The 16,169-nt window shown below is 45.8% G+C and overlaps 1 protein-coding gene across 1 annotated transcript in view; it reads right to left on the bottom strand.

The window, feature by feature from the left end:
- Nucleotides 1-667: 667 nt before the first annotated feature.
- Nucleotides 668-16,169, bottom strand: part of DENND1A (DENN domain containing 1A) — a 667,138-nt gene continuing 651,636 nt past the window's right edge. Inside the window, exons 22-24 of the mRNA XM_044664250.1 lie at nucleotides 13,134-13,259; nucleotides 4,872-5,142; nucleotides 668-4,397 (exon numbers count right to left, since the gene is read on the bottom strand). Of these exons, the coding sequence (XP_044520185.1) occupies nucleotides 3,093-4,397; nucleotides 4,872-5,142; nucleotides 13,134-13,259 (1,702 nt within the window). The 3' untranslated portion in view covers nucleotides 668-3,092. The remainder of the gene's footprint in view (nucleotides 4,398-4,871; nucleotides 5,143-13,133; nucleotides 13,260-16,169) is intronic.

The raw sequence follows: 16,169 nt of genomic DNA, 5'->3' as shown, positions 1-16,169 counted from the left end.
CCTTGGCATTCTCTCCTGGCTCTGGGATCCTCTAGTCTATTTTCTAACCAATTCCTCCAGCCACTGTCTGCTTAGCTCCCATGCAAACACACAGGAACCTGGAGCAATTGTTCCAGTACAGAAGCATGCACTCCCTTCACCTCATAACCTGGGCATGAAAGAAGGCACTGATCTGCTTGGGCAAATTGGGCTCCTTTCAAAATATGGAACTTGGGGTTTAAGCCAATCAGATGGCACAATTCATCATGGAATGTTTGTGCTATAAAGGACTTTGGGATATAGTCTATCAGGGCTAGAAGATACTTCAGAATACAGAAAACTGTCAGTGAAGTTCTGTCAACTATAGTTTTGCCAGCTAGATATCCTGTCGCTAAAAGGGATCTAGGAATATAGTGTCAGAACATGGAAGGTTAGAGCTGGAAAGGATTGAAGGGATTTGCCTGCTCCCGCCTCATTTTACTAAGGAGAAACTGAAACTGGGAAGAAGTGGCTTGTCCAGTGTTTACAGATTTATGGCAGAGAAGAGACTTGAACCCACATCTATTACCTCTTAGCCCACTGATTTTCCCACAGTCCCAGGCTGTCTCCCTTTTTTCAGCCCCTGCCACCCCACCCCTCCGTCCGGCCTGGCACCATGAATCTCGAAGGAAGTACTTTGACAACCAGGTAAACAGGATGTTCTGCCCGAGAGGATTTTATTGAGCTGTCACAGAAAATTAATTCCCAAGTTTGCAAATTCAATCCAGTAAGTGAAGAAAGGTACATACAGTGCTCGTATGTGGACAATACATTGACTATTATTTCCACCCAATTTCTGCAAGTGTGGTTCACAAGATGCAACAGGAGCCATCTGTCCATACAATGATCTTGGCTTCTTCAGTGTGCTGTTCCTGTGTGCCCTTCTGACCCAGTCTCAAGTCTGAAGGGCTCCCAGTGCTAGACATAAAAGAGGAGAGAGGAAAGATGCCTTTCCAGTATGGGGAGGGGTGTTGTGCGTGCCTGGGCATCACTGATATATCCCCGGGCATGCCACTGATCCTTGGCACATGCCACGAAGGGGAGAATGAAACCATGGAAATCTAAGCATGCATTGCTTTGGGGGTCATTGTGATTGACCTTCTATTCATTCCAGTTTTGGGCTCAGTAGTCCAGTCTAGCCTGGCTTAGGGAACAAATTAAAGATTCAAGTTCTTCATCCAACTCCAGATGAGGCAGCTTCCCCTTCTGAATCCCACATGCTTTATGGCTGAGGACAAAGCTTTGAGAGACCACTTCTAGTCCCTGAATCTAAAAGCGACTGTCTGGTTTGCCAAAAGCAGCGAGCTTTCCCAGAAGGGAAGAACATCGGCGAGGCCCACATGGCTCTCCCTGAGCTGTGGCCATCTTCATGATTATGGATAGGATTACTTGGCTGGGGCTCCTAATCCAGGGCACACGGTTGCTACAGCAGTGGGCTTCAAGGATGAGCCAGCTCATCCAGAATCAGGAAATGAAAGACCAGGTTGAAATGTGAACAATTTCCTTTGTCCTCAAAGGTTCTTGTTGTTTTTCTAAACCTAGACAGCCTGAATAAGTTTCAGTTCAACTATCGAGGCTTGCCCTCACCCAAGACATAATGAATTGAATAAAATAAAGGAGGAAAACTTACAGATAAAAACATCCAAACTATCATTTTCAACTTAACTGAGATGTGAGAAAAGTGTGTGCTGGCTCTGCTCCTGGAGAGAAGAGGTACAGGTTTGGGGCTCTTCTAAGAGCTCACTCTTGCCTTCATCTGTTTCTGGCCAGAGAAGAGTAGAGGAGAGTGGAGGGGTGGGAAGGGGGGATAACTTTCCCCCTCTGGCATCAACAGGAAACCAAAGAGCATCTCATGTGGGCAAAACCATTTCCTCCTCCTGTTCCTCCTAGGTCTCCTCTTTCCCCTCACCCTCTCTTCTTCGGCCAAGCAGGGGTATGTGTGAAAGGAAGACCTCAGGTGGGTCCTAATGCCACCCCACTGAAGGGGAAATCAGCAGCATTAACCCAAAGGCTATGTTGTGGAGTTGGATGTTTTCACATGCTAAAACTCCATCTGACTTTTGACTCCCAGTGTATGCATCTATCTTCTTTTTCCACTTAGTCTTAACTGGTTCACCTCCCGGGATTGATAGGCTAGAAATGTCTGGGCCCTGACTTTGATAATAAAATAATATACTATGACATCCAGTTCAGATACGGCCATTTAGGACACTTATATATCATATTAACATAGAGCTATAAGAACAAGGGTATAATATAAGGGCTCCCTCTTGACGACTCCCTCTGATGTCCTTTTTTTTTTTTTTTAAATCTTCTAAAAATCAAAATTGCTGGTGTCCAGGGCTGGCTCTGTGCTATGTTTTCCTGAAACAGGAATTTCAAAGACTGATGATCCCTAGCATGTTGAATGACAAAAACCAACCAAACAAATCCAACCCTCTCTAGGAAAGTGAGTATGGTTGGACAGGTGAGTCTCTACTTCTAGGTAGGCTTTGAAGAGTTTCTAAGATGAAGATTGTCTAAGAAGAATAGAAATTAAATCTTGAGACAAGGAGTTGGGGTGGGGAGAACAGGGAGAGCCTCTTCTGACACCCAACTTGAGCTTTGTCTTGAGTAAGGCCATGGGTAATACTGACATCCTTGCCTGTCCACAACTGTTGGGTACAGAGGGACCTGACCACATGATGGGCTGGGAGAAAAGACACCGGCTCCCCCGCTGCCAGGGGCGGTATGGGGAGGGAGAAGCTCACATCAAGGGGCTCAGTGCAAAAAACCCACGGGAAGGACAGGGCCAAAATGCAGGCCAGCTCTGACTATCGACGGCAGTGGCAAAAACTTTAGGAAGAAGTGGACCAAGTGGGGTTTCCTCGAGTCCAAGTTCCTTTGGACCAGTAGAAACTGCTTGGAAGTCATTGCTAGGGAGGAGGAGAGGGGGCCTAGGGAGCGGAGGGCATTATTTCTTCACAATAGCCAGTTAATCCTTCATGCTTCCAAACTGTTGGATTTAGACAAATCCCAAACACCTTCCAAAAATACACACCCCTGTCTACCAAACTCAAATTCTTCTTTGGATCTTACTCAAAAGTTTCCCAACGCTTCCGAAGCTGCTCCACTTTTCCTTGAGTGGGCGCAATCTCCTGCTTAGTCTTTTGTAACAAATCCTCAAATGGATCCCTGGTTTCTCTGGGGCCTGAAGACTGTAATACTGGCTCTAGGCTACTGAGAGGCCTGGGGGGAACCACCGGAGGGTCTCCAGGTCTTGAGATCAACCCCTGCTTGGCCTCGGCTGGCCTTGAGCTGGAGCGCACTAAGGGTAATGTTCGGATTTTAGAAGGGGCCCCCAAGTGGCTGGGTTGGCCTGGGCCACCCTGGGAGGGGCCGTGGCCTAGTGGTGGGCAAGAGCTGACATGAGGCCCCGGGGGAGCCTGGCCAAACAAATTAGGCATGGAGAGAGCTGAGAGGCTGGGCTGAGGTCTCTGTGGGGTATAAAAGCCAGGGCTGGATGCCACAAAGCTGGGAGCAAAAGCCTGGCCCATAGAAGCTGGAGAGGGAGCAAAGGGCCCCCCAACACACTGGGTCATGGACACTGGCAGAGCTGTTGGCACATGTTGAGTGAAGGGATTGAGTGATGGCTGGAGGAATGGGGTGGTGGCTGAAGCTGAAGGGAAGCCCAGCTTGGGCCCAAATGGGGTGGTTGCAGGGGTAAAGTTGCTCATACCACAAGGATAGCCACTTGAATTAGGAGCTACTGAGCCAGGGGGAGCCCTTTCTGGCCAGCTGGTCTTTAAGGGGTCTAAGAGAGCCAACAGGTAATCACTCTCACAGCCTGCAGGGTCTGTGACCACACGGACCGGCTTGAGAATTTCTGTGGCACTACTAGGGGTGGGGAGAAGCCTTGGTGGAGGTGGCAGATAACTGAGGGGCTGCCGACATTCCAGATCCCTAGCCGGGGCTGAATTCCCAAATGCCTCTGGGATCAATTCAGAGGTGGTATCAGGTAGCCCAAGGCCTGGGCTCTTCCCAGGTTCGGCGGTAACAAAGGGTTGAAGCTTTGCCGGCCGGGCGGTAGGTGGTGGGGGTACAATGCCCAGCTCTGGTGTCTTCCTTCCCTGAGGCCTGGGGATGGTGATGTTGCCCTGGGTAGGAGTGGGGGTTTCCTCTTTCTCTCCATGGGTCAAGATGCTCTCCCGGCTTCGGGGTCTCCGAGGCAGAGAGGGGGTACTCCCTAGAGATGTCAGGGGTCTTTCTGGGGAAGGCTGAGAATGTTTGGTAGGGATGGCCATGTCATCCTGGCCCATGCTCCACAGTTTGTTGTAGGGATGGGCGAGCTTCAACCCAGGCATTATTCTGCTCCTTTCACTTGAGCACAGGTCCATTCTCTGTTCAGAGAACATAAGACAAAGACTTAAGATCTATTTTGGGCTTCAAAAGATACAGAGAAAAATGCTACTATTTTGCAAGCCTGCCTTTCCTACAAAATGAAGTCAAACTCGATAATCTCAGAGGTGCTTTCCGGATCCAACCATTCTAAAAATCCATGTCCTAAGGTCCCCCTGAGCTGCAACATCAAAAATGTTAGGCTGTACCATCCTAAGAACTAAGGTCTACGGCATTCTGTGTTCTAAGATCCCTTTGGACTTAAGGAGTCTAAGTTCTAATTCAATGGTCTTGGAGCATCTAACATTCTAAGGGCCCTTCTAAACTTCACGCTCTGCGTTTCATCATTCCAGTGCCCAGAGCAGGCCCAGAATAGGAAAGACGTTTCCATACAAAGCTAATTTCTTTTTGAATGGTCATTCCTGGGGAGAGGGCAGCGAATAGTCCTTATTCCCCACCTCCACCTTTGGCCATACCTGGTAATCAAATGTGCAGGGCTGGTCGCCCTGATCCTTGGGCAGCCTGAGATCTTCTAAGCTCTTTGCTTGGCTCAGTGGCTGAGGCAGCTGCTCTACCTCCAGACTGCTGAAGATGTCCTCTAGGAGGTTGATATCTGCAATTCTGTCAGGTGGAGGTGGCGGCGGCAGCGGTGGAGGAGCCAGGGCTTCCTTTGCTCGCTTCTCTGGGCTCCCTGCCTCTTCTCCATCGGCACTGTCTGACTCTCTCAGGACTCGGTAGGGCAAAGGCCTATGAAGAGACAAAGTCTGAATTCCAACCCTATACACTTTGAGTCAGGGTACCCTTTCAGGGAGATTACATTTTTTTTAACCTTCAGCAAATTAGAAAAAGCATGAGATAATGGAAAAAGCACTGGACCAGGAGTCAAGAAATCTGGGTTCTAATTCTAGACTAGCCATGAATTTGCATGTGAAATTTAGGGAAATATTTCCTGTAAACGAGCTCTTGTTTTGCAAAATGAAGAAGTTCAAATCTCAAATTTAATAGTAACTTGCTGCGTAACTTTATCCCTCTCTGGGCCAGTCCCTCATCTATTAAATGAAGGTGTTACATTACAGCAGGGGTTCTTGGCCTTTTTTGTGTCTTTTTTTGACCTGCCTGATTCAGTCAGGGCAAAAAAGGCTTTGAGCCTTTGGTGTCTGCCACTCAACCCCCTAGGCAGTCTGGAGAAGCCTGGGGGCTTTTATGCAGTATATATGTGGGTACATTTGCAGGGATCCATTAGAGAGATTCTCTCTAGCTGGGATTCTCCTTCTTAGATACCTTCGTTGGGATCCACTGGAAGAAAATGGAAAAAATAAATTTTTTTTTTCTGTTTTGGACTGTGATGGGGGTAGTGTGTTTCCTGCTGTATTTCCTTTACAAGTCAAACCAGTTAATCTGAGCCAATTTATGCTCCAAATGCCTATCTATTGATATCTTTTGGATGACGGTGATCATTATGAATATAGAAGCTGATATGAGCAGAATGGATTTTGCTTCCCTAGGACACTAGTGTCTCCTAGAACACATTATGTAAGCTCATGTGTCCTTTTTTTTTTTAACTTCTGAGCAGATCTAGATTGCTTGTCTTGTCATACTGAGTCCAGACAGCTCATCTGAGATACTTATGTACTGCAGGTTATCAGATGAGGCTTATCTGATGACCTAGAAATCTTGAGTAAAGGCCTTTGTAAACACCAAGATTAGTGGCATCCTATGAGAATGTTATAAAATGATATCTGCTTGCTAAAATTGTGTAATCATGATTTTGGAAGTGAATGTAATTACCGGGCCGGACGACTATGGGATGCTTATATCCTTGAAGAGCAAGGTTAATTTTTGTATTGTTTTTGAACTACACCATGTGTCCTTTGCCAGAAAAGCACTCTGGTTGATTTGCTGGTGACAGCAAATGTTTAACTGAGGGGAGAGCAGAAGGGAACGTTTCCTCTCCACCTTAGTTTCCTCATCGAAGACCAAGAAAATAATTACAAGGTATTATTAATGAGGTGTTAAACTAACTGTAAAGATGCTGTTTACACCGATTCATTTATGAGGTACACACACTTATTCCATCGTGTCAATAAAGGAACAATATGATTGGCTGAATAAACAAATTAGGGATGGTTCTGTGGCCTTTAAATGGCTAAGCTTTGGAAGAATCTCAGCAGTCTGGGAGTACAAGAAGTTCCAAGCACTGGAAGCTGCCCATGGAAGTGGCCTATGTGGAGGAGAGGAGGGGATTTCTCTCTCTCTCCTCCCTTCACTGGTCATGTAGCTTTGAAGGGTAGTTATTTTGTCAGCAGGAAATGCTCATCCAGGGTCTGTGGGACTCCTGGCAGCAGAGGAGAGAGTTGGATTATGAAGAGGAACAGATTCAGAGAAATCCCCTTAGTAGAGAAGTTGTCCCTGAGGAGAGCCACTGCTAGGACCCTACAAAGAGAGGAGCTTCAGGCCTTACATCTCAGGAGTAAGTGGCCCCGATCTCACTGCCACTGGGCTCCAGGTTGGAGCCCACTCTTCCTACAGACTCTACGCAGCTGTGTGAGTGTACCCCAGGATTATAGGGGAGTACTTTGTACCTACGCTTCTTATTCTGCTAGCTTAGTCGATGTCCTTGTGATGAGCTAACTGAATCTACTGGCTGATCGTTAAGGACGGGTCTTGCACAGAGGGCTTATGAGTGTGAGAAGCGGGACCCCACAAGGTTACCCCAGAAGCAGCCATCCTCTGGGGAGCCAATCCATGGAGGAGTATGAGTTGGAGGGAGGAGCCCACAGGGAGTGCTCTGCCATCAAGTCACACAATAAAGTTGGCCGGCCCTAAGACCCAAAGGCCAGGCAAGATGTCAGGAAGTTAATGATGTTCAGAGCCGGGATCCAATCAGGACGAGTTGCCATAGTAGGGGATGGAGAGAAGCTGGACCCAGTCGGCACAGCTTCCTCACAAGCAATTTTCCCAGGCACCTCACCAAAACCCTGGGAGAACACAGGGGGATTTGCATGCGCCTGGGAGGGGAAGCAGTATAATGCGTATCCAATTAACAATAAGACCTGACATGCCTTTCGGAGGTGATTGGCATCTGATTGGCAGCCGGTCTCACTGTGGCATTTAAACAAGGTTTTAGATTAAGGGGGGAAATATTTGTGAAGGGAGAGAAAAGGGAAAGGTATCGTGGCAGGAGCCTACCTTCCCCCCGAACGCAGCAAATCATACACATTCATGAGCCAAATGTGTCTGAGTTCATCTTTCACAAGCTGAGGAACAATAAACAGATGCGGGCGGGGAGGGGGGTCGCAGAGCTAGCGCTGGTGGCTTGTTCTGCACACCCTCGTGCTGGCCCCCTCCAATGGCATTTGGTGGCTAACAAGCAGCCCGAGCTCATTAATGGCTACATGAAGACCCAGGGCTGAGGGAGGCTGGGGCCAAGGGTCACACAGGCAGGGAGCCGTGCAGCTGAGCCTGGGCTGGGAGGTGGGGGAGGGTGAAAGGCAAGGGAGCGACAAACACATCTTGCTGGGCACAAAACCGAGGCAGGCAGAGGGCCTGAGGTCTCTGCAGAAGCATGTTTCTATTGGGGGCAATAGCCTTTTTACTCTGTGGGTGCTGGGGGGGGGGTCTCCTTCCCTGACTTCCATCCCTTTCCTACACCATGTTCTATGAGAGGAATGCCTGTACGACCTTTGGGAAGTCATTCCCTTTTTTTGGATTTAGTTTCCCAACCTGTAAAATGAAAGGGTTGGAATAGTTTATCTTCAGGTCATTTCTAGCTCTGACATCTACGGGCTCATGCTTACCGTCCTATGTTTCTACCATTCAGTGCCCGTGCTTTTCCAGGATTAACGTGCTAATTCCGATGTTCTATGTTCCGAGGTGCCTCCTAGCACTCACATCCTGGGATTCTGTGAAAGCCTGTCACAGGGGGCCCAAGAGGTTCCCTAAGAGCTTCTGGGGCTGCTCACTTGCCCTTGTGATATTTCTAAGCACAACTAACTTCTTGTTTCATTTTAGTCATAATTCTATCCTTCAAAGGGTAGAAGAACCAATAAGAGAATGAAATTCTGTTCTGGATATGGAAATGATAAGAACCTCGGTGGGGGGACTGACCATTCCTTAAGTTTGTTATAGATGAGAGGAAATACGGGCATGATCTAACTTGCCCCTTCAATTTTGGTAAAGTGGATTTCGAAGAGTTCAGATGGAACATAGGTAGGAGCCCAGGGAGTAAAGAACTTCAGGGGTAGTCAGCCTTACAGGGGACAGGAGATGCTTAAGAATGAAATTCTGAGAGGCAGCTAGGTGGCTCAGTATATAGAGGGCCAGACTTAGAGATGGGAGGTCCTGGGTTCAAATATGGCTTCAGACACTTCCTAGTTGGGCAACCCTGGGCAAGTCACTTAACCCCCATTGCCTAGCCCTTACCACTCTTCTGCCTTAGAACCAATAAGACAGAAGGTAAGGGTTTAAGAAAAAATAAAAATAAATGAAAAAAATATTCCTAGCCCGTATTACTCTTAGTACTCTTCAGTACTTAGTACTGATTCTAAGATGGAAGGTGAAGATTAAAAAAAAAGAATGAAATTCTGAGGCTTATAAAGGGAAACAATTCCATGAGAATGAAAAAATAGATTTGATTGAAATCATCAATATGGATTCACTGAAAATTCACTCAAACAAGTTTTCAAAAGGAAATGTGCAGAAGATGGAGGGAAGGCTGGGTAACAGAAAATAAACCTAAAAGTGTGACCTGGTCTTATAAAAATGCTCTGAGGAGTGCCAATGCCAAGAATGAGCTGAGGCTGGTAAGGAGAGGCAAAGGACAACAAAAAGCCGTTTTTTGTTTTGTTTCATTTTAAAGTTCTATTGGGAGAAAAAAGAGGATGGAAGAAGGGATAAGACCTTGGGCTGAGGTGGATGGGACAAGGGTGACTGACAAGGGTGACTCAGAGAGCAGGTGGAGCTGCTCATGTCTTATTTTTGTGTGTTTCCTCTGGAAAGAAATGAAGCCTTGTGCGAGAAATGACAGAACAAAAATGATTGCCAGAGTGTCAATACTCAAGACAAGCAAGGAGACTCTAAGAGAGCCCCTGGCAGTCCACAATGAATGCCATGCACTTGGCCCAGAGGAACAACATCTTCAGGTCCTGAAAGAATTGGCAGATGTGACTTCAGACATCCTCCCCCTGCTTCCTGATATGGGAGGATCAAGAAAACCAGAGAGATGCTCCAGGAAGGGAGAAGAGCCAGTGTCCCCACTGTCACAAATGGGAGGACAGATGGCAAATTATAGGCCAGTGAGCTTGACCACTTCCTGGAGAAATAACATTTGAGAAATGGTGGTGAACATCTAGAAAGGAAAAGGAAGAGCTAGTCTGGCTTCATCAAGCTCAGGCCAGGACGGGCTCACCACATTTGCTTTTTGGGCAAAATTATTACGCTAACCGAAGAGGGCAATGCTGTGGCTAGAGTTTACCTTAACTCTAGGAATGTTTTTAACAATATCTCTCCTCAAGGACTAGGTCAGTGATGGGCAAACTCCGGCCCGTGGGCCAGATGTGGCCCCCTGAAATGTTCTATCTGGCCACTGGACATTATTCCTAATCTGACAAATACAATGAGTAGGATACAATACAATGAAACTTCAAAAGAGCTGCCTTAGAAACAGATGGACAGATGAGCATTTCCTTTCCTTTGGGCCCCTCTTTAAAAAGTTTGCCCGGGGGCAGCTGGGTAGCTCACTGGATTGAGAGCCAGGCCTAGAGATGGGAGGTCCTAGGTTCAAATCTGACCTCAGACACTTCCCAGTTGTGTGACCCTGGGCAAGTCACTTGACCCTCATTGCCTACCCTTACCACTCTGCTGCCTTGGAGCCAATACACAGAAGTTAAGGGTTTAAAAAAAATGTAAAAAAAAAAAAAAAGTTTGCCCGTCACTGGACTAGGCTGTCACATAGGCAGCTCGGTTCTAAATTAGCTGGAGGTAAGTAAAAAGAGTCCCAAATGGTTCAATGGTGATGTAGCAGGATGTTTCTAGTAGAAATATCCAGGGCTCTAGACCTGGCTATTCTGTTTAACATTTTTTTCCTTGACTTGGATGAAGGCGGGGATGGTATGTGAGGAGAGAGAGTGTTCTGAAAAGGACCAGACCTGGGAATGGGCAGTGAGCTCGCTATGGAGCATCAGCCTGATGTGGCAACGAGGCCTTGGACAGCATTAGGAAGGGGAGAGCTTTTAGGAAGAGGGAGGCAACCGCTGCCTCTGCTCCATCCTTGTTAGACCACATGCTGCCATTCCAGGTTCCAGTGTTTAAGGAGAACATCAATGAGCTACAGAGTATCCAGCAGAAGGCAATCAGAATGGCGATGAGCCTTGAGACCAGTATCATAAGGAGGCCCGGTTGAAGGAACTGGACATATTTGGTTTGGAAAAGAGAAGGCACAGAGAGGGGAACAGAGTGGTTATTTTTAGATATCTGTGGAGTGGCAGAGGGACTGCAAGGTTCCATTAGTCCAAAGAGGGGCAATGGGTAGAAGTCACAAAGGGGCAAACTGAGGCTTGATGTCAGGAAAAGTCTCCCAACGGTGCTGCTGGGGTTGAGGCATTCCTTGGTGCCTGCCTCGTTGGGACCCTGCGGGCCATCCCGTCGCGGAGACTTTTTTCAGCTGAGAGCCGGGATTGGTTTGCCATGTCCTTCCCCTAACAGTTACAAGCCTTCCAAGGGGCTCGGTTGTGCGGAGAGGCGGAGGGCTCTTCCTCCCTGGGGCACTGAGGCAAGGCTGGGGAGCCATTTGTCCACTCAGGTCTCGGGGCTGATTCCTTTTGTGCGTGGCATAACAGGGCTCCTACCCTGGAAAGCCACGCCCAACGCCTGACTGCAGCTGGGTCTCAGGGGCCAAGCCCCAAAGCCCGTACTCCAACGCCCCCAGCCCTGAGGACTTCAGGGCAGTCCCTTGTAACTCGAGCAGGGAACCTTAGAAACAGCGCCATCTCCTGGCGGCGGAGATTCCTGCACAGCTGGGCAGCATCTCGGTAAGGGCTCGGCTCTTCTGCTACTTAAAGGCAGACTCCTCACTAGTCACAGTGAAAGCTAATTTACTTCGAAGAACATTTTCTTTCTGAATTTAACTTGTAGGAACAAATGAACGTTTAGGGTCTCTCTCAGTTTTAACATTCTATGTTCTTTATGCTAACCGTTTTTTTTTTTTCTTTTTTAAATAATCTTTATGAAGAATCAATTACAGGCAGAAGAGCTAGAAGGGCTAGACAATGGGAGTTAAGTGACTTATCCGGGGTCACTCAGCTAAGGCGTGTCTGAGGCCACATTTGAACTTGGGACCCCTTTGTCTCCAAGGCCCAGCTCTCTATCTGCTGAGCCACCCAGCTGCCCCCTAACCTAGGTTAAGTGGTCATCTAGCTCTACCAGTCCATGTGAGTTAAATGTTATCAAAATAGGTGATCTGTGATTAAGTTCTTTGTTCCAAAGTCCTTTCTAGTCTCATACTCCTTGTCCCAAGACCCTTTCCAGGTCTAGCATTCTATGCTTTAAGTTCTGGCTCAGCTATAATATTCTAGGTTATGAGATCTGTTCCAGTTGTAACATTCTGTGTTCTATATTCTAACCATTTTTGCTCCAAATTTTGTCCTGGCTCTACTGTACAATGACCTCTAATCCCAACACAAAGCCTTTCTCATATATGCATTAGGACCCATAATCAATCAGCAATCTGCCATCGTGCCACTGGGCCAGCTTCATCCCAAGGAAGTATCTGCCCAAATCCTGACAAAAAACATCCCTTATTAAAGAAACATAAATTTTAAGGTCCATACTTTTGATTTAAAAATAGAATTCAATATTTATAGGAATCAATGGGACTTCATTTTTGTGTGTGCCACAATGGTATTTTCTTATAGATTTCAATTTTTATGAGTTATATATTAACTCAATAAAAGTTTGTTGTAGTAATTTGGTTTTCAGTTAACTGAGATGGGTTGGGCAGTTTGCAAAAACTGCCTAGTTTCTGCATATGGGCACTAAAATCCATCCTGGGGTTTGGCATAGCATTCTGATTGGAGTAAGACCATCCTGCTAGCCAAAGGTCTAGTAATTCCCGGTGAGTGCAGCAAATATTATTTGCACAGTACAACAGATTAGCCAGAGAGAAGCAGATCGGCCTTGAAATTAAAAGACACCTATGAACAAAGCCCCAAATTCCTGTTTAAATCAACAAAGCCAGAGCACAAATGGTACAAATAAAAGCATACACTACAAGCTATAATAATGGCTGTCTGGTGGAGTGGTCCAGGCTTGTACCATGCTGGAAGTTAGCAGCTGAGGGGGAGGAGTCTTTGATGGGGAATGCTGGGAAGGCAGTAGCAATGAATGATGAAACATGACCGGTGAAGGGGGCGGGGGGGAGAGGTATTCAGGGAGAGAGAGGGAAACTTGAAAAAAATGGATATCATGAGAAGGCAGGTAGAGGTGGGGTATATCCCTGGTGCAAAAAAAATGGCAGAGCATGCTCCAGTAGCAGGCATACCATTGGCTCTTTATATCCATGGAAAAGCCAAGGCAGAAACACATTCATGTGTGCATCCCATGCTTTAGATTTGCTCAGCAAAAGGCCAAGCCATGCACTAGAGACCACAGGCAGGGTCACCAAGCAGAGCTCAATGCTTAACATTAATGAACTGAGAGAAAGACACAGAGGAAAAGAGAGGGAGAGAGAGAGAGAGAGAGACCATTCAAAGGGAGTACAGAAGAAGAAGTTGTCAGAATAGCCAGAGAAAGGGTCCTCTTCCTGCTGATCATCGTCAGAGGAGTCTTCAGAGAGAAAGACTGTATAGTGTCTCAAGGGCTTTACCAGGCTAAAGGAAAGAGGAAAACAAAAGACAACATGAAATTAGGAGATGCCTTAATTAGAGTTAATTTTTGATAGTAGGAAAGGAGAGAAAGTGGAGGAGGCAAAACATAGGCTAGAAGAAGCAATCTCTGCTCCTCCTTTCCATGCCAGAATATCTGCCCAAGGGAGGCCAGCCCTGTAAGTGATGGCGGCACTTGTCATCAGATTTGAGGTATACCCATCTTCTTCCAAGTGTCACCCTGGGGGCCCCAGGGCCACTGAAGCCTGGGTTCTGAGAAAGCTGAGCTTCCCTGAAAGGTGCCTCCCATCTCTAACCCCTGGAGCTGTGGCAGCTGTATTACAATATTGAATGTTGTTTCTGATCAAGTTCCCAGGGAAGGGAAATTCCGATTGTTGGGTCACACTTTCCCTCCATGATGGAAGTATATTATAGAACAGATATGCCTTTTAAATCTCTTTTTTTGGGACTCTAAGATGCAATGAAATGTCAAAAAACACAGTTAAAGGAAAATTGAGACATTTGACAAATTCTGATGCAACTTATATAAGGTATTATTTCCTCATCCGTAAAGTGAGGTGTTGGTTTAAGTCATCTCTAAGGTCTCTTATTGCTCTAATACTTTACATTAATACCAACATTCCAGGCTCTGAGGTACTTCTCAGCTCTAATATTCTCTATTCTAGCATTCTATCTTAGAGTCTAAAATTCCTTTTCAGTCCTAATAATCTATGTTCCAAGGGTCCTTCAAGGTCTAAGGGACTCCATGAGAGCAAAGGGCACTTAGGGAGTCAATTGGATCCCAGAAAGGGGAGTAGATTACAAAGAACTTGAATGTCTGGTTAGAGATCCTGCTCCAAAGTAGTGCATGCACAATGACAGACCAACAAACAGCCAACCCTATGGAGAAGGCATATGGAAAGGCAATTCTTTGCTGATTGGTGGTGGCTCTTTGGAATTCTCTCTCAGATGCCTCTTCAGAGAGTCTTTTTCATCTGTGATATGGTGATTAAATATTAATTATTATAAAAAATACATCTGCCTTGTCAGCCACCTATGAGCTCTACCTATAAACACAAACACATATACGGCATATATAAAATATCTTCCCAGTATATATGAATTATACACTGACCAGAACTCAAGCCAGACACTAAGATATCCCCCTCCCACAGCTTCCAACACCTAGAGACAGAGGCAGTGCCACGTTCTAGAAAAATAATGGAAAGAAGAATTTTGGGATCAGAGTTTGTAGATATTAGTCACACTTCGACCACCAGCTATTGCTTCCTAGCCATTATAGTCTTGTGAAATACCAGGGAAAACTTTTTTTCTTTTCTTTTCTTTTTTGCAGAATCTTTGCTCAGATCCCCTTAACTTATTTTTTTTCTCTCATAAGAGAGAACTTGGACCCTGGTTGGTTCTTTCTTTGTCTTTGAAGCAGGCCATGTTTTTGATTGAATACAGCCAGGGAAGAGTGATGTAGCCCAAATGAGAAGGAAAAAAGTTTGACCTAATAATAAAGGGTCATAGACTCATAGGCTTGAAGAGCTTATAGGGGCCTTAAAGATCATCAAGCCCATCCAATTCTGTCAGACCAATAGAAGCAGATCCCTGAAGGCTGAACAGTGACTTAGAAAATCACAAATTAATATCATCTATGTTGTGTTGCATTTTTATTTATTTTGTTAAACATTTCTCAATTATATTTTAATCTGATTAGGAGTTGGAAAGCAGTGAATTTGACACCTCTGATCTAGTCCAACTTCATCTTTGCACAGAGAGGCACACATAGATGAAGTGGCTTAACCAAAGATTCAGTAGCAGAGCCTGAATATGAACCCAGTTCTTTTGATTCTAAATCGAATTATTTTTTCCATTATATCAGCAATGTTGAACATTAAAACATTTCTACAGTTCTTGAAAGTTTATAAGTCACTTTCCTCACAACATCCCCACAATACACATGGCTTATCCAATGTTACATGGATTGTGTATAGGAACCAGGGCTAGAACTCAGGTCTTTTCACTATACCAAAGACTCTTGCTGGGTCTTAATGAGGCATTCTCCTTTAGCTGGTCAAGAAAGCTGGGGCCAGCACTCATTAGTGGGTTAGCCATATATTATCAGGAGACAACCTATTTCCTGTTTTACCACATGCCTAGACAGACTGGTAGAGCTGCCTGGTTCACCAGTCCCGCTGTCCATCTTGTTGCTGGGCCATCTGGCTTATTTTGCTCCTCTCAGCATCTTGTCTCATTCTGATTTATGATGCTCCTGCCTACTCCTTCACTTGGTGTTTTCTGTTGCCCCTTCATCTACTCATCACTAGATCTCACATATTGCAAGTAGTCTTCCTTCTCTACTCCAAGTTGGAGGCTGAAACAGCTGCCTGCTAACTCAATATCTCCTATAGACACAGATATGTCCATTAGAAGGTACCCATCTCATCCAAGATGCCCAAATGCTACTGTATCTACTCTGTTCCTTTGCTTTTTTTCCCTGCTGTATGGCCATAGGCAAGCCAATTCAGTTCTTTAGCATTAGTTTCCTCATCTGTAAAATGGAGATGATGATGATACTACAACATGCTTCACAGAACTATAAGAATCAAATGAGATAAGTAAAGAGCTTTGTAAACCTCAGATCACTCTTTCAAAGTCAGCTGTTATTATGTGAGAAACAGTAGTAGGTTGTGGAAAGAGCAATGAACTCTGAAGAGACTTAGATTTGAATTCTTCCTTTGACTTGTATTAGCTGAGTGTCCTTAGGCAAAACCTTTCTGAGCTTCAGCCCCATTTAGCAAATAAGGATAGTAATACCTATATTATACCTGTCTCCTCTCCAGCTGTCCTGACTCAACTCTAGTTTAGTACCTTATCTCTCACTTGACTATTATAATTTCCTCACACTTC

This window comes from Gracilinanus agilis, chromosome 2 (genome assembly GCF_016433145.1).
Source record: "Gracilinanus agilis isolate LMUSP501 chromosome 2, AgileGrace, whole genome shotgun sequence".
NCBI classification, from domain to species: domain Eukaryota; kingdom Metazoa; phylum Chordata; class Mammalia; order Didelphimorphia; family Didelphidae; genus Gracilinanus; species Gracilinanus agilis.
The sequence above is the reverse complement of the archived record's forward strand: the minus strand, read 5'-3'. Positions and strand labels throughout refer to the sequence as shown.